We start from the raw sequence: 22355 nt of genomic DNA on the forward strand, positions 1-22355 counted from the left end.
AACACCCCAATCCCAAAATATTTCTATTTGGAAATTATGCCTAATGGAAGTTGTAGTTCAGTTGCTTCATGTCCTCTTTCTCCTCTGTGGGCTGGGCTGGGCTGAGCTTCCTGGCCAGACTACCATGATGTATGGTGCTGAGGGACTCTCATAATGCACTGCCTCCCCTCTCTAAGAGGAGATACCATAGTGCATCATGGGAGGTGTTGTCCAACTAGGGATCCTGGCCTACAGAGAAGAATGGGAGCATGAGGCACCCAAACTACAACTCCCATGAGCCTTTCTAACTCAAAAGTGTTTTTTTTTGGCTGATTTTTTTTTTTATATTTGAGTTTCCACTAAAAAACAAAATTTTCAGTGGGAAGTTTAGATGAAAATGATTTTTTTTTTTCATTTTTGTCTCAATTTTCTAGGGAATTTTTTCCCCAGCCTGGTCTAAGTTTTTAAATCTCATGCATCAAAACAGATGGGTAGCACCAACAGCAGCTAGGTGTCCTCAATACTATGCTGGAGCTCTGGCTCAGTACTGACTCAGAGGAAATAAACTACTTATTGAATCACTCATTGCCCTTGTGTGTTCCCTGGAGGCCTACACCGATTTAACTTGAGGGGTCTAACAAGGTACTTGTTCAAAGATGTATGGTTACATTGTTGTGGCTGAGATTTAAAAACACACATATTGGAAAATTCACAGTTGTGGTCACCAAAGAAACTTTACCTGGTTCTCTTAAGCACTGGTAATAATTGGTACTCTTGCTATATGGCATTACAGTAGAACCTCCAAGTTACGAACACCTTGGGAATGGAGGTTGTTCGGAGCTCTGAAATGTTCATAACGCTGAACAAAAGGTTATGGTTGTTCTTTAAATAGTTAACTGAACATTGACTTAATGCAGCTTTGAAACTTACTATGCAGATGAAAAATGCTGCTTTTAACCATCTTAATTTAAATGAAACAAGCATAGAAACAGTTTCTTTACCTTGTCAAGTCTTTTTTTCTTTTAAACTTTCCCTTTATTTTTTTATAGTTTACACAGTACTGTACTGCATTTGCTTTTTTCCCCCTCTGCTGCTGCCTGATTATATACTTCTGGTTCCAAATGAGGGGCGTGGTTGACCGGTCAGTTGGTAACTCTGGTGTTCGTAACTCTGGTGTTCTACTGTATTTATGTATTAATATATTTGTGTGGTGTAGGCATACCATAACCATAACTAACTTTCCAGGCTTCATTCTGAAATCTCAGTTATAACATTTCATTAGTGAGGATTTGTGGGTTTTTTTTTGTTTTGTTTCTTTGTTTTTTCAATAAAAGAGAACAATTTCTATGCTTGCTCATTGTGTTTGAACAGTGTGGATCCATTTGTCTTTGCAATTTATATTCCTGTTTTAGATAGTGAAAAGAAAGGGGTTCTGGATGCCCGAATTTGCTTATATACAACCTGATCCGGCCCTATCGCTGCCCAGCCCTATTCTAGCTCTCACTCGGGCAGCAACATGGGTGACAGTACGGTCACAATAAAATGAGGGAGGCACTAAAGCAGCCAGTGAGCAAGCTTAAAGTTGGGAGGGAAGCATTATTTTAACATATACAGTTATTTTTAATAACTTTGACTTCAAGAGGTAGAATTTCTGAGGCCAATAATTTCCAGGTGTGAACTATAATATAACCTCAGCTCTGATTTGGCCAGAGTCAAAATTGAGTTTAAAATGAATGCTGAGGTACAGTCAACTGTGTGAGATCTCGTTCCTGCCTGTCTGTTGTTCAAGGCACAAAAGGGGATTAGTGCTCAGAAGGATAGATGCGGACCAGTGCAGCAGTTTTTCTAACATCTTGTTTTGTAAATGACTACATTGGATGGTTCAAGCTGTGCACTGGTAGGCTCGGTAATTGAGATGCAAGGGTTCCATGGGGAAAGCATTAATGAGACTACACAGGTGAAATACCCATTGGATTTTCTCTTTGTTCAGAAGCCAGTTGTCATCACCCATCTGCAAAGGAGAAAAACAGAGGAAAATTTTTCCTTATTCCAAAAATCTGGATGCAATAACAACTGAGTTTTTGTTCTGTGAGAAAAAAGAAATAAGAAGAACGATGCCAATCTTTGCTGGTACAATGACCAGGATCATTGTTATTTCTTTCTTCATTCTCTGGACAGCCACAGGGCAAGGGAAAGGAAATGTCTTCACAGGTGAGTAATACACAACGCAGCTGAGAAATGTTGGGTATTTTAGTTTGGATATGATGAGATGTCTCTTTATGCTAAATGAACCAGTGATTGTTTCTGCTCTCCAGACACCCAGCTGTGTCTCATTGACCACATAAGAATCCCCCAATTAAAAAAACCTGTCATTTCCCTTTTGCCAGAAAAGAGAGGCTCAAACTGCAGCTTTATACTCAGTCATGTGCCGATTTTGATGAAAAATCCTTTTCCTTGTCTTGAGGAGTGTCTACAAATTAAAACTAGCAAACTTCTAGAGATGTATGAGGTGGCAAAGGCAAGAGTGTAGATGGCACATCTTTAACTCTCACATTCAGTTATCGGCTATGAATGGGAATAAGCCAGCCAAATAACCATGCAAATTTCTGGCTTTGGCGCACCAGTTTTAATTCCTAGTTTACTCTTAATTTCTAGACTAATTCATTATTTATTTAGATTTGAACAGCTTTTAGTTTTTGGCTGGAGTTTTGTTGTTGTATTTTTTAAAAATTGCCTCGGTGGCTTTGAAATTCTCAACCAAAATATATAACCTATTTCTTAAACATAGGGTGACCAGATGTCCTGATTTTATAGGGACAGTCCTGCTATTTGGGGCTTTTTCTTATAGAGGCTCCTATTACCCACCACCCCCGTCCCGATTTTTCACACTTGCTGTCTGATCACTCTACTTAAACATGGATTTTTCTCAATAACTCTACCAAAAATCACATTTTAAATAATCCCCCTACAGAAGGGGGGACAGGCAGAAGATACAGAGATCTTTTTGTGCTTGCTTCAAAAAAATGTTTGAGGTTTTCAGATATGAGAGCCTAGAAAACAGAACCTTTAATTCAAATCTTTTCAAATTTTGGAGACAGAGCAGTTGTTTGAATCCCCTGGATGAGGACCCACCCCCTTGGGTTTAATTGTAGGTCAAATCAAAGCAATTAAGGACTTTGTCTCTGGTTCATGTTTGGATTTAGATCTCAAGCATTCTTGCAAATTTCAGCCCAACATGACAGCAGCTGATCTTGTGAGATTTCCATAATTTGGGATGAAAATCTAGCATGAAGAACTCAGAAGTTTTTGTCACTGGTAGATTTGACAATGATCCCATATACCAGGCCTGATTTGGTCTTGACCTTGAAATCCAAACACAGCCTATTCCTAATTCAGAGTCTGAGCTGAATATTGAATAACCAACGCAGCTCACCTCTTATAATAATAGTCACACAGGTGCTTTTGTTATTCTTGCTTTAGTATAATAGCTTTGTACTTTGCCTGCCCGTGCTTGAGGTTGCTAAAATGAAAGCTGAAATGCTCAAAGATGACAGACCTAATGTAACAGAAGTAACTTCAGATGATTATCTGCTTTGCTAGTAATTTCAATTGAGAGTTGGTGGAAACACGTCCAGTACACTTTAATTCCTGCTGATTGGGAGCTAATGAGCAGAGAATGCCAATTTGCTGAACAGACCAAATTGTGCTAAGCCACAGTGCTCAGGAGAAACTGCTGTCCCCAGAGAACCGAGCTCTCATAGTAACAAGCCTTATTTTAAATAAGACTGCACTGTGGGCCTGAACTAGCTTCAGAGAAGGAGAAGCTGGAACTGTGCTTGCTTCTGTTAGCTTTGGTTCAGTCTCTTTAGAAGTGCATCTTTCTACACTCTCATGGGAATCCCTCAAACCTGCTTTCTTGGTTGTGGCAGTTTCAACCCGTGCCTAGTGAAATAGCCATAAAATTGAATTGCATATATCTGGCCTGACATCAGTGCTTCTTAATTATATACTTACACTTGGTTTTCACACATCTGTACCATTTTACTTTCTAGATTTCATATCCATATATATGTTGAATGTTGCTACAAATCCAAAGCTGGTTTCGGTTGCCCTGGAAGCTTTAGATTTGTGATGATATCTTTAGACTGTCTTTTCAGCTCTGGATGTGAGGATATGTATCTTTAACCTTCCTCTTATCTCATTGTGCTATTCTGTTCAGGTTCTTATACCACACTCATTGCAGTGGGATCTGAGCACTGTTGTCGTGGCGATGGGGGTGGTTGGGGGCATGCAGAACAGCCCACACAAGCCTAACATTTTAAATTGTAACACTGCAATTCTTGAATATCACAATTTTGATCTATGAAACCCAGGAGCAGACTCTGTCTATCTATATGTATGGCCCCCTCCATCCCCGTAAAATCTGAATGCTATAATTAATTTATGCTCACAGCACCCCAGTCAGGTAGCATTATCCCTTTTTTATAGCTGGAGAACTGAGGCAGAGAGAGAGATTAAATCACAATCACACAAGTGGTCTGTGGCCAGATCCTCCACAGATGTAAGTCAATGGAGCTCCATTGAATTCTGTGAAAATACACTAACTTAAACTAGCTGAGGATCTGGCCCTGGGTTCCAACTTTCCAAAGAGACCTCTTAAAAACGAACCCACCAAATTTTCAATTACACATTTATGTGCGCACAAATACAGGACACCATTTGCTTACAAATGTGGTGAGCATGTTTTTTGGGGGCCATGTGTGTTTGAAAATGTGATGTATAAGGACCAGCATCTAAAATTTTTACACTGAATTAGTTTATCTATATTTTTTGTCATCTTTGAATCATTTGTACTGTACATATTTTGATTACATGCTTCTCTTGCTTCATTCTCTCTGTTTGGCTGCCCACAGTTCTCCGAGAGCCCCGAAAGGTGTAGTCCCACCACACTTTGATATCTGTATCCACTTCACATTTAACTTATTAAAAGCCCCTTCCATCTTTTTCTGTGTGTAAAGTTATACCAATATAGATGTGTTTATCTGATTAGTCTTTTCACATTTCCAAACCTCACCCCTCCCATTTTTATAAAATCTCAAGAGGAAATCATGTTATCTATCACACAACCCTAAATAAAATTACTTACAATTTTACTCTAATTAAATACTATATTTCATTTGACTTGCTAGTCTATCTTTTTTTAATGCTCCATCTTGATACTTTCATTTTGGTGCATGTGATTGGGATTCACCTATTAAACTTTTCAGATAAGTCAGTTGTTTTTATTATCAAATGAAGTATTTGAATGTTTAAAATGGTTTTCTCATAATCTGAAATAAATCTGCTGAAAATACAATAGATACCAATTCCATCCTCAGGAAAGCCCTGATCCTGCCAGCATTTCTGAATGTGCAGAACTTTACTCACATGAGTAGTCCCATTGCGTGTGTAAAGGTAAGCACATTCATAAGGGTTTTTCAGGATTGAGGACTGAAATGATCCTGTTTTATAAAATGATGTGTAATACACTGACACATATTATCATTGTATCCTTCATAACTTCTTCTTTAATATAACAAAGACTTTAGCCAAGCATCACCACTAAGCCTTTACTTGAGACAGCATAAAAACAAAACACTTCTCTCTCAAGTTATCTGTCCCTCTGATTATCAGCAAATTTTGGGTTGTGTTATTAAGGAAAACTTGTCTTTCGTTTTGTGGATCCCTCATCCAATGCAATTCATCAGCAACCTCCCACTAATCCGTGCTAGCTCACCTCTATTGCTTTCCTTCTACAGCAGGCCTGTTTAAGATTTTGAAGATGTCTGCTAAGATCAAGGCCAGGGCCTAAGCAGCAGAGATTTGAGGCTAAACTTAACACATGCCTTTATGGAGGCCATTTTACCCCGGTTAAATCTAACCTCATCTAAACTGATTTCAGGTCTCAAAAGATATAGGATCAGATTTTAGGCCTCGGTATAAATTGGCATAGCTTCACTGAAATCAGTGGAGCCGTGCAAATTTATAACAGCTGAAAGCTGATCCATAGGATTTACACTGATCCACTAAAAAATTAGAAGGGTAAAACAGAAAGTCCAGTGACATGGTCTTCTGGGAATGCTTGTCAGCGGAAAGATGTCTCCAAATGTTGTGGGGTCACTATACTCTTGTCTTCTAGTATAGTCTATCAAAGGATGTTGTTGAGGCATTGAAAATAAGATGGGATGAAGCACATAAGAGAAAAATAAAAAACCTAATGAGCTTCTCCCACCTCTGATTTCTATGTTTCCAGACATTATGAACTGTTTTTTTCCTCAGAAAATCATAGAAGTTCCGAGTCCCTTAACTCACATGTGAATTTTAGACTAATTTTGTTAATGTCCATAAAATTTATCCAAGTTATATTGCCATTGTTCTGCCCAATCTCTCAAGGCATTTATGTTTATCTGGAGCTTCTCACAAACTGCATAGTTTTTACTAACCAAAACAACTCCCACTACTAATTGCCATCAGCAAACTTCATCTGTCCACTTTCTCCAGTAACATTCTTCCTAATAATTGCCTTTCTGAGAATTAATCATTCATTAAATGGCTTTTTTTTCTAGATCATAGCCCAATTTACATCTAAACATTGAAGGAAACTCATTCTGTAGTGCTAGCCATTAACCCTGATTTTTTTTTTTTAATTTTTTAGAAAAAGGCCTCTCCTTGCTAGGCTACCATCTGTGCAACTATAGCATGACTAAAACGGTGTCTAAAATGGTTGCCTACCAAAAGTCATATGAGAAACACACTTCTTGTGGAGGATGGATTCCATGGATGGTTTGTCCTAAGACATCTTATAAAATGCAGTATCGCATCGTTGAAGTCCCTGAGATTATGAATTTTACAGATTGCTGTGAAGAGTATGAACAAGTTGGGTTCTATTGCACTTTATGTAAGAATTATAATAATTATTTAAATAAATATTCCTTTTGTTAGGTGATTCACTGTAGATTTTGACTCAAAAGGCCAAGTTCACTGCTGGTGTCAGTCCATTGAAACTGCTGAGTTGGCATAGGTCATCGGTAAATTTGGTTCAAAATGTCCATTTTGGAAACGCATTACTTTGCCACCCCTACAGCTTGTCTTTGTGTGTGTCAGGGTGGATGCACATTAGTAGAGCAGTGTGAAGTAGCTTGCCCAGTCATTGCCTGGTGCTATACCTGTTCTGTGGATGACTTCATTTTACAGGGCTATCAGTTAGGACTGCTGGAAACACGCCGATTTAATTTCACAAGGACTTATTTTAATATTTGCTTGAGTTTGGAGCCATGGCACTTCATGGCCATCTTCAAGTTGTGCTTTGAATTTTGAGTTCAAATTAACCTAAAAATTCAAAGGAAAACTTATGCAATGGCTGCCTGATGTCATGACTTCTTTACGAATCCACAAGTTGTCCCAGGTTTGCTTGAAAAGTTGGAAAATGCAGTGAACCTTTCATTGAATCTGATCAGACTTTCTGGTTTATAACAAAACTCCAAATCTGATAAGTTTCACCTGCCGGCAGACCACGTTGAACATTTTGCACAAGGCTGCTTGTTGTCAACAATAAATCCACATTTTAAAAAGCTCCCAAAGGTTACAGATACACTGAGTTTCTTAGAGACAGTGGGTGGGATTTTCAAAAGTACTTAAGGGTATGTCTACAATGCAACCTCCCAGCTCGGGAAGACAGATGTGCACTAGCAGGGCTTGAGTTAGTGTGCTAAAAGTAGCAGTGCAGATTTTGCAGCATGGGCTAGCTACCTGAGTACGGACCCAGGTGTCTGGGTGGGCTTTTACTCAGGTGGCTAGCCCAAACCGATGCCTCTGCCACAACATCCACACTGCTATTTTTAACATGCTAGATCAAAGAGAGAGAGCGTGTCTGTCTAGCCGGGCTAGAAGGCATGCTCCTAGCTGCAGTGTAGACATACCTCTGTGACTTGAGAGCACAAGTACCATTGACTTTCAGTGGGACTTTGAAGTCACAAGAAAGAACTGGTATAACTTAAGGTGTGACTTTCCTATATAGTTAAACCAGTGCAAAAGTTTGTATGGGCACTAAGTTTGGTGATAAAAGTGGCTTATTTCAGTCTAATTAACCTGTTCCTAATTGACTTTAAGTTAATTAAACTGAAATAAGCCACTTTAATACCGAAATGTGTCCACACAGCCTTTTACACTGGTTTAATTATATTGGTTTAAAAGATGATTCAGGTTCGCTTCTCGGCTCTCTATGAGCTGAAGGGTGAAAACATTATCTACTTTCTTGTGTATACAAGCCCTTATGTCTTATGTCACTTAGGTGCATTTGAAAATCCATCCCATAACATCATACATTATGCAAGTTGTTGATCATTTATTGCTTATTAAATCACTCTTTGGCAATGTAAGATTTCAGTGGAAATGACTGGAACATAAAAGTGGTGTCTGTTTTTGTTAACCCATCTTTTTCTCAAAATAATCTAAGGGAAAAAAAGCATAGTGAGACATAAATTCTGCCCTGACTTATTCCTTCATGCAATTCTGTTGACTTCAGTGTTTTGCACAGGGTGTAAATCAATGCAGAATTTGGCCACAGACTGCAATATTTCCAGACAGTATCTTCAGGCTGGTGGAAAACTACTGTTGGTTATACAAAATTTCCAGGCAGTAACTTCAGGTTGGTGGAAAACTACTGTAGATCAAATCCCTCCTTCAAGAACCACTTCTACAGTGTAAAAATTAACCAAATAATGGCAAGGTGAAATAGCAGTCAAGGATAGTTGATATTTATTTACATAGCACAAACCAACAAAAATCAATTTTGGCCAAGAGTTTGAAAAGTGACTAGTGATTTTTGGGTGCCTCTGTTTTGGGATGGATGCACATTTCTGAGAATCAGGCCCTTTTAAAGAGCCTCAGTTGGACATTCCAAAATGTAGGCACCCAAAATCGCTAGTCTCTTTTGAAAAATATCTTGTGTAATTGATGTATATTTTTAAAACAAAAAGCATCTTTAATGAACAGTTCAGATGCTGCAGTGTTAGTGCAAACAACATCTACCATGATATACTTAATTTTAAAAACAAAACCAATATTAAAATATATGGAAAATGCCTGCACTAGTTAGCTATACAAATTCTCAAACTAACCTTTAATTAGCACCGTGCCATTAATTAGCACACCTATACTCTGGAAATGTTTACTGATGACATGCTATAATTTTGACTATTTTTAAAGTTAATTTGGGAGTATTTTAAACTGATAACAAATTTGCATAATTTCTAGATGACTTCTGGCATTAGAATATTCAGGCATCTTACTTTGCTTTTCAGGGCATTAGTCATAAGTTCTATGAATGGTAATGCACTGTCTAGACAAAGTCTTAAATAAATGATGAAAGGAGGACATTTGGAACTGCTGGAATTACTGCACTGCATGCCATTGGACTATTGTTTTTCCCCCTGATGTTATCCACAGTGGCTTTCTCTATGTGCTTAGCCTTGGAGTGAAACCTTTTCCTGGCCATTTTCCCATCTTTACTTTTTAGAAGCAATCAAAACCCTTTGCTTGGGAAGGCAGGCCTAGAGGCTTTCTCTGTTTAACATTTGGGTGGAGGGCGGGGTTAAGAGTACATGACTAGTATAGTTTCTTCAGTAACTCCTTCTAATGTTAATTGCACCCTTGTGATAATATTATACACCCAAGAAAAGATGTTAAAAGAACATTAATACGGTGGCAAAGTCAAGAACTCAGAAGTTAGGAAATGCCAGAATGAAACTTGCCTGTGCAATCTATGTTTGGCTCCCTTGTGGGTATGAGTTATAAAACAGTCTTTAATTACATGATCACTTACTATTTTTTCTGCAGAACTCCTGCCTCATTTAGTACACAAGATGGACCAGCTCTGGGGAAGAATCAGAGTTGTGTAGTAAAATAAACTGTCGTCTATGGGACTTCTGCTTTATTTGTCATTATAGAAGTTGGAAGGTGTGTAGTGAACGAGGCAAGGGACTGTGGGAAGAGAAAGGATAGTTTCATGGTTCAAGCAGTTGAATGTTGCCCTGAAGAATTGGATTCTATCCCTTCCTGTGCTGCAGAGTTCCCATGAGATGCTGAGCAAGCCACTTAAGCCAGACTTTTCAAAGATGGTCACTAATAGTGTGTTCCTTATTTTCTGGGTGCTTGACTTGAGACCCAGGGATCTGATTTATAGAAGAGCTGAATACTCAGCGCTGCAACTGTAGTCAATGGGAGCTGCGCTTTGAACGTAAGAAGTGCTGTGTAATGCTACATACTCTGAAAAATCAGGTCCTAGGCCTCTCAAATTGGGCACCCAAAAGTAGTGGATACTTTTGACTTTAATCTCTCTTTGACTTAAGTTTCCCATTCGTAAAATGGGGATATTAATATCCCACCCACCTCACAAGGGTGTTGCAAAAGTAAATTAATTAATATTTGTGATGCACTCATGCTATAGTAATGAGCGCCATAGAAAAGCCCCTGAGGAAATCAATAGTTCTATCTTCAGAGCAGTGTAAATAGTGTGCAGTAAATAAGCCACACATTGAACAATGACGGTAGAAGAAAACACTGAACAGCTGCTCATTAAGTGAGTGAGCCCTATCCACTCTGTGTACTGACTGAGGCAGGAGTCCCGTGGAAAAATATTATATGGTCATGTAATTAAAGACTGTATCAGAATAGATAAATAGGCCCAAAGGGGCCGCATTAAGATTGCTCAGGCAACCTTTCTGATTTTTAAGATTGCAGCAGACTTCCACCTCCCTGGCTCCCAGTTCCCATCTCCTTGCTCAGCCAGAACCATTCCCCGTCCTCAGGCCCCAATTCCCTTCCCGCCCTCCTCAAAACTCCAGTCCTAGTTTCCCCCCACGGCTCCTTATCTAATCTTCTCCTTCCACCCTGGTCTGGCTCTTGTCCTCTGGATTTGCATCAGGCAGCTTTCTCCTCCATGCTTCTTGGAGGATTGGGGTGGGGTGTCACTGAAAGCACTGGATAGAGCAGGAAGGTTTGACCTGGCATGGCCCATAGCAGCCTAGAGTAGCAATTGCAGGGAAAGTCCTGCACAGCCTTGTGCTGGAGCATGCTCTTGTGCAGATGGAACCTTCAGAGACACTAGCTGTGACTCTCTACAAGTCTCTAGTGAACATGTGCAAAGTGCATTTTTCTTCAGAGGCTTACAACTTGGCCAAATTTGAGCTTTTTCCAGGGATGTCAAAAGGCACATTCCTGACACAAAGGCCCCCTGCCAAATGTCAAGTCCCTGCTCCAAAGCATGGAGGTGCTAGTCCTTCTCAAAGAAAATGTTGCCAGAATTTTTTAACATGGGAAAAACAATGTATTTTTCCCTAACCTCATTCTCAGGAGTTACTGATCTATTTGGCTAAAATCCCCCTCACCCCACCCCCTGCGCAAAAAAAAAAAAAAAAAAAAAATCAGCCCAAGGCAGACACCAGGTATGAAAATTTCATCCCAAATATTTAAAGTATGGCAAAGTCATAAGTAACTGAAAACACAGCGTTTTATAATGGAAAGTGTTGACAACTTTAATAATAGATGATGCCAGCAGCCCTGCCTATAATAATCTGTCTTTGTTAGTCCACATTTGGGTCCCTGTGACAGTTACAGTACTTTGATCTTATGCTATACCACCACCTCAAGCCATCTCAGGATGATAGGGTAAGGGAAGTTTTGGAGAAAACTGTATATTATGAGTCCTGATCAGGTAGAGAGACAGAGGGAGGTTAATGCTGCTAAGCTAATTATATCCCTTAGCATCTCTATCCCAGAGGATTCTCCTGCCTAACTAGAAATTGTGGTTATTATATGCAATAAGCTTGTAACTAAGCTTTTGGTTGCTAGGCAATGGAAACAGCATTTCTACTTTATTATTTGTGTAAAGTTATAGAAGAAGAAAAGACTATACATAATTCTATTGACGGGAGACCATTGGTTTGCTCCCGGATAGTATGATGTTGTTTTGCAGATGGTTTAGTTCTGGGTGACTGTTCCCATGATAGTTACAGTAGAGAGAATAAATTGATTTTAAAGTGTGTCTTATATGATTAGACAGAAATGTGATGTGAGTCCATCTTTGTTTCTCTGCTGATGTAAAAATTATGACCTTTAGATTCTAGATTAATGGATGATATGGCTTTCAGCCAGAACTCAATGGCATTCCCTTTGCTTGCACATGACTCATTAATGGTTTATGCTGCAGTTTCACATGCTAAAAAAAGAACGGTGTGAAATAGCTATATTGAACCTCAGACTTGTTTAAAATGAGCCTTGGTTTCAGGATTTGATGGGTTCATAATTCTGAGTCCAAGCTCAGAAAAGTTCAATAAACATTGGCTTGTAGTAGTTTGCAGAATTGGGAAGCTTATTATTATTATTTGTATTACTGTAGCATATAGCACAATTGGTCCCTGTAATGGGGTGTATTGGCCTGTTAGGCTCAGAGGGAGCCTGAAAACCATGTTCCTGGAACACTGGAGTGAGCAAAGGTGCAGGAAATGGCCAAAGCCATAAGAGAGGAAGCAGTCCTGGGAAGTTAATAGTTGGATGAAGAAAACCCAGGACACTGTTTTTTTAAGGGTGTGGGATCAGGAATTCTGTAGTGTAGGGTGGGGCAGGGCTGTGTGTCCCCTATCTCTCAGCCACTTGGGAGGAGCTCTCAGAAGGAGAGCAGTGTAATATGCTGTCTTCTCCCTCTGAACAGAGAAGACATTGGCAGGAGAAGGAAGCCAGAGTGAGAAGGTTGAGCTCCTGCTAGGAAAGGCTGGGAGTGACGTTTTGGCAAGGACACAGACTGAAACACGGGAAGAGCTCTGCATGTGGTAGAAGAGCCAGACAGGAGTATGAACTTTTGGGTTGTGGTGCAGGGATTTATTTTGCGGAGTGTTGAAGACTGTTTTTGGACTGTTTCTGTTATTAAGCAAACTCCGCGGGCAGGGGGGCATGGTGTTAGTCACAAAAAGGACTGGGTAAAGTTCACAAAGGGCATGGAAGAGGGGAAAGAGACACAATGCTGGGAAGCCACATCTGCCCAAGAGGAGGTGCTTGGGAGGTGGCCAACCAGAGGCCAATCCCCAGCTTTGATTGGGGGAGCTATTGTGTTACTCTCTGTACAAACGCACTGTGAGAGAGAGTCCCTGCTTCAAAGAGCTTACAATTCAAATAGGCCAGGCAGAAAAAGGTGAAAGAAAGGCTCCTTTTTCACAGATGGGGAACTGAAGTGCTTTGTCCATGATTACAGAGGAAGTCTGTGGCAGAGCTGGGAGTTAGTTCTGTAGCTCATGAGTCCCAGTACAGTGTTTTAACCAATCCTTTCTCTCAAGCTGGCAAACTTCTCTCCTCTGAGCCAGCCTCTCTCCAAAATATCTGCCCCTCCCTTGCAAAACTCCCAGGGCACTCTCTGAAGACACATGAACTAAAGCAACCCAATATTTATTGGGGGAGTAGGGCTGCTGGGGTTCACCTTGGAGGTTCACCTTTGTTGAAGACTAATTTTCAATTGAAATGTTAAGAATTGGTTCCCTGCCAGCCGTTTTGGAGCAAACTATAGAACTAAATCCATGTAGCTATTTGCCAGGTTGCATACAGCTCTACTAAAACACCCAAATATTTATTTTGTACATATTGAGAACAAAATACCATTAAAAAAGTCTAAGGAATTCTGGGCTCAAATCTTCAAAACTGCATGTGCAAATAACTTGCATGCCAGTTACTTGAACTGTGTAGGTAACTGAATGTATCAATGACCAGTTTGAAGTCTAAGGCCATGTCTACACTATCCCCTATACTGGCAAAACTTATGCTGCTGGGGGTGTGAAAAAAACCTAAGTTTCGCCCGCAGAAGTGGTAGTGTGCACAGCGCTATGTCAGCAGGAAAGCTACTGCTGCTTGTGGAGGTGGTTTTGTTATGTCGATGGGAGAGAGCTCTCTTCTGTCGGCACAGAGTGGCTACATGGGCGATCTCATAGCGGCGCAGCTACATCGGTACAACTGTGCTGCTGTGAGTTCACTAGTGTAGACATGGCCATAGCTGGTAATATCTTTAAGCAATTACTATGACTGCACGGCCAGTTGCAGAAATTGTGCTGCGAATGATGTATATGTAATTTTGCACATGTATGATGGACACTATCACCAACACACTGTGGGTGGAACTGGGGTCCTCCAGACATAAAAGTCTGAGCTGCTGCAGCTTGAGCTAAAAAGCCATGTCTCCTTAGCTGTGGTTAGGCTCCTATTCTCTGTGGATTAACAAAGAGGCGGACCTGTAACACCCATCCACCAGTAGGTTACATATGTTCACTTTAAATCTTGCTTAATAAAGATCACTAGCCTGTTAAAGGAGTATATTTAGTGGAGTCACAAAATCTCATTCAATATTACAGCCCACTTGACAGAAAAATCAAAATTTTACTTTTAATCGGCACACTGGGATACGAGAAATTGAAACCCCATTAAAAATTGGCAGTGTCCATTTAATTCCCTAGAAGTTCAATTATGGTGAATGTATTTTTCATCACTTGAACATCTTTGGCTACAATCACAGGAATCATTTTCATTTTCTTCTTGGCTGAAGTAAATTGTCCATGCAGCAGAATGGGACTTAATGAGACCAAAAAACATTGGGCACAGTGAATGGAGAAGAAAAGAGAAACCATAGGACCCAACATGGAAAGACTAGTGGAGATAAGCAGCAGTTGGGCCTATGTCTGACAGGAGTGTATGAAGGGAAGCAGGGCCGGCTCCAGGCACCAGGCTGGCAAGCAGGTGCTTGGGGCAGCCGCTCCGGAGAGGGGTGGCACGTCCAGGTATTCGGCGGCAATTCAGCGGACGGTTCCTCACTCCCGCTGGGAGCAAAGGACCTCCCGTCGAATTGCCGCCGCAGATCGCGATCGCAGCTTTTTTTTTTTTGGCTGCTTGGGGCGGCCAAAACCCTGGAGCCGGCCCTGAAGGGAAGGCTCAGAGAAGCCTGATATTAAATCATAGAAAATATTTTCAGTCTTCCCCAGTGTGGAACCAATTATTGGCATGAAGCCAGGAAAATCATGTGCCTTTTACCTAGGAAGTGGTAATATTCTTCCTTAGCCACTCTCTTCTTGGCTAAATCTGTTTTAGAATAGCAACCTCATGTAACTCCCAGAAATTAAATGGTTACAAATCATGGGCTGAATTCTGCTCTCCTTTCTTAGTATGTAACCCTATAGCTTTCAGTTGCATGGCTGTGGTGTAACTGAGAGCAGAATTTATCCCCATGAAAACACCCATTTCCATCCCTGTGTAATATTTTAGATTATAAAAACTGAAGGACCTGGTGGGGGTAAAACCCAGAATGTCTCACCTTTCTGCTGTTTATTGACCCTTATATTTCATTCTGTTTGGACTAGAGCTGGTCAAAAAACAGGAAAGTGACCTCATGAAAATTTTCAAGTTATTTCTGTTTTGCTGGAAATGTTCCATTTTCCATATTTTATGCAAAGTTTTTTTTTTTTTTCCATTTACTGCAACCTGTCTTTTCTAGTAACTCAAAATTTTGATAAAAATGTCATGGAAAAAGTCACAAAAATCAGAAAATGTTGATGATGCTGACAGTTTTTTACAGAACACTTCTTGTCTTAAGTTGCTATTCCCCCCCCCACCCCTTCCCTCAGGACAACCCAAGAAGAGACCCTCACCCAGGACTATGAGGAGATGTATCCCTTAGATTCAATATCACAATGTTAAAGAAACCAAATATCACATGCAATTTTGCTGTTAAATGTTTTTATTACACAGCATTGAACAGATCCAGTGAATTTGCCTCAAGACCTGGTGTTTGTCCAGAGGAGGAAATGGATTCATTAAACTATTCATGCACACTTGATACTGACTGTCCAGGACTTAAAAAATGCTGTAACTCGTCCAAAGGAACAGGCTGTGTGGATCCTATACCAGAAGGTATGTTATTGACAAATTCTAAACTCCCTCCAAAAGAAGTAAGCCTTACCTTTTCTGTTGAAGATGAGGACAAACAAAGCAACTGTTATTGTGTATCTTCATAACATAATACATTAACCTGATTTCCATCAATTCAAGGATGATTGGTTTCAATATTGAATCTGTGAGCCCCTGAAAACTGGCTTTGAAGATTTGGTGGAACCTTCTTGCTCTAATTCTTCTCCCGTCCAGTTCTGTTGTCTGGATTACATGAGAAATACCTTGATATATGATAGCTGTACATAGTACATTCACAGATACTGAGTCAAAGCCCACTACATTCAATGGGAGCCTTTCTATTGACTCCAATTTGTTCTGGATCAGACCCCAAATGCTTTTATATTTTAATTTGTTCAATTTCAGAGAGAAACCTGAAAAAATATTGGTTTAATGTAACGGTCCTTGTGAAAATGGATTTTAATGAATTAAGCAGAGTGGATCCAAGACTTTTGAATCATTCACGCCTTTTGCACGCCATGGTACGTATAGATACAAAGAACTGAAAGCTCTTATGTTCTTATTTCTCTCATTGCATTGACATTGATACTCAATGCCAACACAGCCAAGCTACATTGGGCTGGAAAGGTTCTTGGTGCTAGGCAGGACTTTATTATCCAGCCATTTCCCCGTATCATAGCAGGATAGATTTAATTTTTCCTAATGCATTCTCAATGGGTGAATGCCAGTTTTACTCTTGCATATCTCAAGTAACAGCAATTTCACAGCTTCCTTTGACATTTCTTAAGACACTGAAAGGGAATTTAAAGTTCTTATGTTATAAGATCTAATTTTTCTTCTACTTCAGTGACATCTGCTCTGCCTCTAAGCCCCACTTAAAAGCAGAGATGGACTTGAGACACACAATTTAGACCTGGATTTAAAGAACTCCAAAGTTGGGTGTTTTCAGATCTGGGGTTTTGGCTTGACTCGTTCTAGAAACAAGGGCCAGCTGTGAAACTGGGATCTAGATATCAGTCAGATTCTGAATCCCCCAAATGTTGATAGTTGAACTCCAGAAGTAAACAGCAGTTGCTGTTAGAGGGAAAGATCCAATGAGCTTCTGAACAAGCTCAGTCGCTTTGTTAGGATGGTGCATGTGCAGTCTTGTCCTCACTAGGAGCTGTGAAGGACTGGAGCATGCCCAGGACATATGGAATCTTCCCATGTGTTAGCTGCTAAGCTCTAACAAGTATCTACTGAGCATGTACAAACAGATTTTTAAGAGGTTTATAACTTGTTCAAATTTGGGTGGATTTTCACAGGGGGAACAAAAGGCATCCCTGATGCAAAAATCACCCCATTGCTAAATTTCAAGTCACTGCTCCAAAGCAAAGGGGCAATACTACTTCTCAAAGAAAAGGTTGTTAACATTTTCTTAACAGTGCGAAACAATGTTTTCCCCCTAGCCTCATCCTTGGAAACAGCTGAACCATTCTGGCAGAAACATTTAAAAGAAATCATCCTGAGGCAGATACCCAGTGTGGAAAATTTCAGCCCAAATGTTGAATTTTGGCAGAGTCATAAGACTCTGTTTTCAGTTGCTTATAAGGGAAGTATTGGGTCCTTTTAATAATAGGCAGTGCTACCAGCCCTGCCTGTAATAAGGATTTTGTTATTGAGGCTCTGTTATTAAGTACTACACTCAAAAAGGACCTGTCTTAACAACCAGACCTTCCTTTTCTTATGTGTTCCTGGCAAATCTTTTAGGTCTGACAGAGTTCAACTCCTTCATTAGTCTAGCAGTTATTACACTGCATCCTTTTCTATGCAATAAGAGAAATAGAAATGTTCACTCTACACAAATTCAAACTAAAATACTGCTTGTTTTTCCTGTTTTTGAATTCTGAATTAATGCTTGTTCTGTTCTGTTCTGTTCAGTTTAGTATTAATTATTTTTAGTATAATAATCACTAGATAAGTTACAGAGGGTCCTGTGGCACCTTTTAAGACTAACAGAAGTATTGGGAGCATATTCTGTTAGTCTTAAAAGGTGCCACAGGACCCTTTGTTGCTTTTTACAGATTCAGACTAACACGGCTACCCCTCTGATACGAGATAGGTTATATCTCATTGGTGTATAGTTGTATTGCTAAACAAATCAGATATAAACGTTTATTCACCTCTTTTACAGATGACTGGTGCATTATGGCCCTTAAATTCCTCAGTGTACCATATCCAGACTACTCAGGCAGAAACATATGCTGGGACATTAGCATCTCAGGTTCTGATTGGATTACATCAGCCAGCTCCACTAATGAAAGTTTCTTCTTTGTTGAAAGGCATTGTGAAGCGTGTGTACGAAGTTATCAACATAGATGTTCAAGGTTTTTATTTTTTATGGTTCTGTCTCTCGGGGAAACTTTTTCAGTCACTCAGAATTTTAGTCCTATGGTTCTCCATTGACCGTGGGAAATATAAAGTAAAACTTTGTAAATTTGGGTGTCTAAGATACCCACTCTGTGGCAAATGAAGTTTCTAATTAGTAGTTATTTGGAAATCTGCATTTCCCTTGGTCACTCAAGAAGAAATATACTTTCATAATGTAGCATATCTTTAGACTTAAAAGAAAAGCATGCCTGAATTTGTGGCACAGTAGAAGGAATTTTAAATAGGTAATAGTCTTAATGAAAACTTTCATGGGGCACTTTGAAACCAAGAATGCTTTGTATTTTGGAAACTTGTTGCAAGTGTTACTGCAGATAACTTGTATGATCAAATAAGAATATGATTTGTCTAGGTATTTGGAGTGCACACATCCCTGTGGTATATGAGCCCCTATATTTAGGCCACTTTCTTAGTCACCTAAATCTGATCTATCTACCAAAACATTGCTATTTAAGTATTTGAAGATTTGAAACTCCAAAAATGCAGTGCGAAACACTACTTGGCATAAAAACGCAGTTTGAAAAATAATGCTTTAAAGACTCAATCCAGCTCCCTCTGAAGTCAATGGAAAGACTTCCATTGACTTCAGTGGGTTTTGGCTCATGCCCTAGAATAGTAAGAAAGTCAAAATAATTTTGGAACTCGTATCTTAAAAATAAATTATGGGAGAGTTATAATTGGATCAAAGCTGGTTCAAGGGAGGTGGTAACACTGCTGTCCGAAGTGGCATTCCCACACTCCTCTCTGTGGCCAAAATGCAGGGGCTGGGAGAGGTAACAATAAAATACATATTTTTCTTTCAAGGCAATGAGCTGGAAAGGGTGAGAGTGACAGAGACTTCATGAAGAGGGTGGTTGTGGGATGAACTCTCTTGGTGGGGAGACAGAATAGAGGAGCAGCACTGAGGAAACTAGCATTCTTGTATGACTTTTTTGCATTTCCTTGAAAAATGCATAAAACTGACACTGGGTTGGTCCCAGTCCATGAACTGCTTCCAAAGTCAAACTACTTTCCATAATTTACATATGCAATTGCTTCATTGTGGCATTAGCTTTGAGAATAGCAAATCATTCTTTCTACAGTAAGTGCTTTGAAATTGCTTGCTGGCCAGATTTTGATCTCAGTTGTGTTGGTGCAAATCCAGAGTAACTCCGATGGAGTTACATTGCTGTAATTGTGTACATAGTCTGGCCTTACCTGTGCTATAGACTGCAGGTAAAGTCCTGTGCTGCTTTCAAGATACTTGTAAGTTCTGTCCTAAAAACTGTGTTCCTCTCCTTAGATGTAAATGAATGTTCCCACGCAGAACTCAAAGCTTGTTCCAGATCAGAGCTTTGCATAAATTTAGAAGGTTATTATAACTGCACCTGTGAACATGAACATGTGGACAGGGATTCTAGGCAGCCACAGAAAGAATTTAAAGGTAGGAAGCATGGGCCTGATTTTCAGAAGTCTGAGGAATGTTCTCTAATCTACTTTAAATGGCTGTGTGTCAGCAAAGGAGTTCTGGAGCACAGTGTGCTCTCTGCCCTTTATGATGGAGTTGGGAGTGGAAGATGGCATAGGATCGGCCTGTTAACTGTTTCCCTGTTGATCATTTTAGCAAAACCATCCATGTACTTTATCCCACAATACCAAACCATTTCCCATACCAAGCCAATTGCTCCAAAGCCCCCAAATCCATCTGCCAAAGCCTCAGCTTCAACCTGCGATAACTTCTTTGATCCAGTCATGCATTATCAATACATATCTGCGGGGTCCTCGGGAAATGCAAATATGTGTAAGTACATTCTGCATACTTAAAGTCCAATTGCAGTTTCAGCTGCATACAGTATTTGTTACGGTCCTCAACTGTTGTGTAATGTTAAGCTTAAGCTGTTAAACTGTTGCTATGTAGCACGTCAGACATAGCTGCAAATCACTGATGGGTGAAATTATTCCTTATGGCACAATTCAGAAAAGAATTTAAACATGCTTAGATCCCACTGACTTCAATGGGACTACTCATGTGCTTAAAGATAAACACGTTGGTTAGTGTCTGTAGGATCAGGGCCTTAGCAAATTTTCTGATTTGTGTTTCCACTTATATTACTTACATTGCATTGATTTAGTCTTATGAGCTGTTGAAAATGTGGATGATGTTTAATTTGGATTTGTTTTGCTAGGAATGTCTAATTGCTTAACAATGCCCTTTTTTCCTTAATATGATACACTTTACTCCAAGTTTACTACACGATCCAGTTAGTACTAGCAATAGTTCCAGCGCTATAAGTAAATCAACAGCTAATAAATCTACTGATTCAGAATGCTATAAGAAACCTTGGATGTTAATCAATATTTCTTGATTTTAAGTTCATCACCAATTCAATTTCCTCTATCCTGAAGGCTGTTTGAGTTACAATGTCTACAGTGCCAGCTGAGGGATAGTACTAAGAATGACCCCCAATAGATTAGCCTTTCTATTACCCAGTTTAATTCCTTCACTTGAGCAGTATTACAATCCCATTAACTATCTCCCCTTCTTTTTCTTTACAGAGGGGAAAGTTTTAAGAAGTGACCTTTTGTCTAGTTCATTGAAACTATCAGTTATTATGACTTTGACCCTCATATTTGTCCTCCACTTGAAATTTAACATAAAGTGACAGAAATTAAATCAGTCATTTTAGAGCAATAGGCGTTATGTCTTTGGCCTCTAGGATTTGTAAAAATATCTGTCTGATGGGCCACTGGCTTGAATGATTGGGAACAAGTCCTTTCCATTGAAATAGGCACCCACATTGTTTGGTTTGAAAAAAACTTTGATTCCCTTTTCCTTAGGAAGTTCAATCAGTATAAAAAGAACTGAAATTGTGACTGACTGATGCCACAGTCTTCCATTCTATGTTGAGTGTCTGCATGAAAACTAGGATCCAAGCTCTGCTCTGATTTACACTGCCCTGATGGGTAGCATTTGGCTGAGGAAGTGTATTGGGAGAGCAAACTATAAAATAAATGAAGAGTACATGCATATAGAGAGACGAGGTGGGTGAGGTTATATCTTTTATGGGACCAGCTTCTGTTGGCGAGAAGGACAAACTTTTGGGCTTACACAGAGCTCTTCTTCAGGTCCTTTGTTAGCTCGAAGTTGGTCCAGTGAAGGATATTACCTCACTTTTTCTCTCTAATATCCTGAGACCAACATGGCTACAATAACATGTATGCATATAGTATATATGATAATTATTCCAAAGGTATTGAATTCAGTTATTGATTCCTAATTCTGCAACCCTTATTCAAGTTGAGTGGTATTCTACTCTATGAGTAGTACTATTGAGATTGCATTTACATCTGTCATTCAAGCCAGTGTCTTATTGGACAAGTATCTGTATTTATATAGATCAGTCACAAATCCTGGAGACAAAAAAAGGAAAACAAATTGTAAATGTATAGCTAATGACTCCAGTGGGGCTACTTGTGGAGTACGATATTACTCAATCTAAAAATGGCAGAATCTGGTCGTTTATTTTGCAATGAGCAATTTCACTGTATTGATCAAAACAGTATATGTATATAATGGATTTGGAGTACATCATCTCTTAGAAAAAAAGTTCCTTTCACTTTTGATGATGCTCTCCTGTGCTATCATAGACCTCTCTTCAATTGGAAACCACCGAATCGTCAGTGTTACCAGCAGCAGTTTTGAAGTATCTTGGAGTGTAAATTCTACTCTGAACCACACGTTCCAAGTACAAGTGTACAAGGGCAAAGAGTTGCTCAGAAATATGGAGACTACAGAAATGAAAATGGATGTGTCCGGGCTGGAAGCAGGTATAAAATACACAGTGAAGATCAGCTATGAATCTTGTGGAAAGAACATTGTCTCCTATCAAAATGTCAAAACTGGTAAATATCACCTTAGAAATGTTGCATTTCTCACCACGTCTCTATCCTGTGATGATTCCCCATGATACCTTCAGGACCCTCCCTTTAGCTTT

The 22355-nt window shown here is 39.6% G+C and overlaps 1 protein-coding gene across 1 annotated transcript in view; it reads left to right on the forward strand.

The window, feature by feature from the left end:
* Nucleotides 1–22355, forward strand: part of UMODL1 (uromodulin like 1) — a 97609-nt gene that overhangs the window by 30972 nt on the left and 44282 nt on the right. Inside the window, exons 3-9 of the mRNA XM_034753330.1 lie at nucleotides 1970–2190; nucleotides 6674–6916; nucleotides 15796–15957; nucleotides 16360–16475; nucleotides 18128–18320; nucleotides 19664–19804; nucleotides 22009–22263. Of these exons, the coding sequence (XP_034609221.1) occupies nucleotides 1970–2190; nucleotides 6674–6916; nucleotides 15796–15957; nucleotides 16360–16475; nucleotides 18128–18320; nucleotides 19664–19804; nucleotides 22009–22263 (1331 nt within the window). The remainder of the gene's footprint in view (nucleotides 1–1969; nucleotides 2191–6673; nucleotides 6917–15795; nucleotides 15958–16359; nucleotides 16476–18127; nucleotides 18321–19663; nucleotides 19805–22008; nucleotides 22264–22355) is intronic.

This window comes from Trachemys scripta, chromosome 1, assembly GCF_013100865.1.
Source record: "Trachemys scripta elegans isolate TJP31775 chromosome 1, CAS_Tse_1.0, whole genome shotgun sequence".
NCBI lineage: Eukaryota > Metazoa > Chordata > Testudines > Emydidae > Trachemys > Trachemys scripta.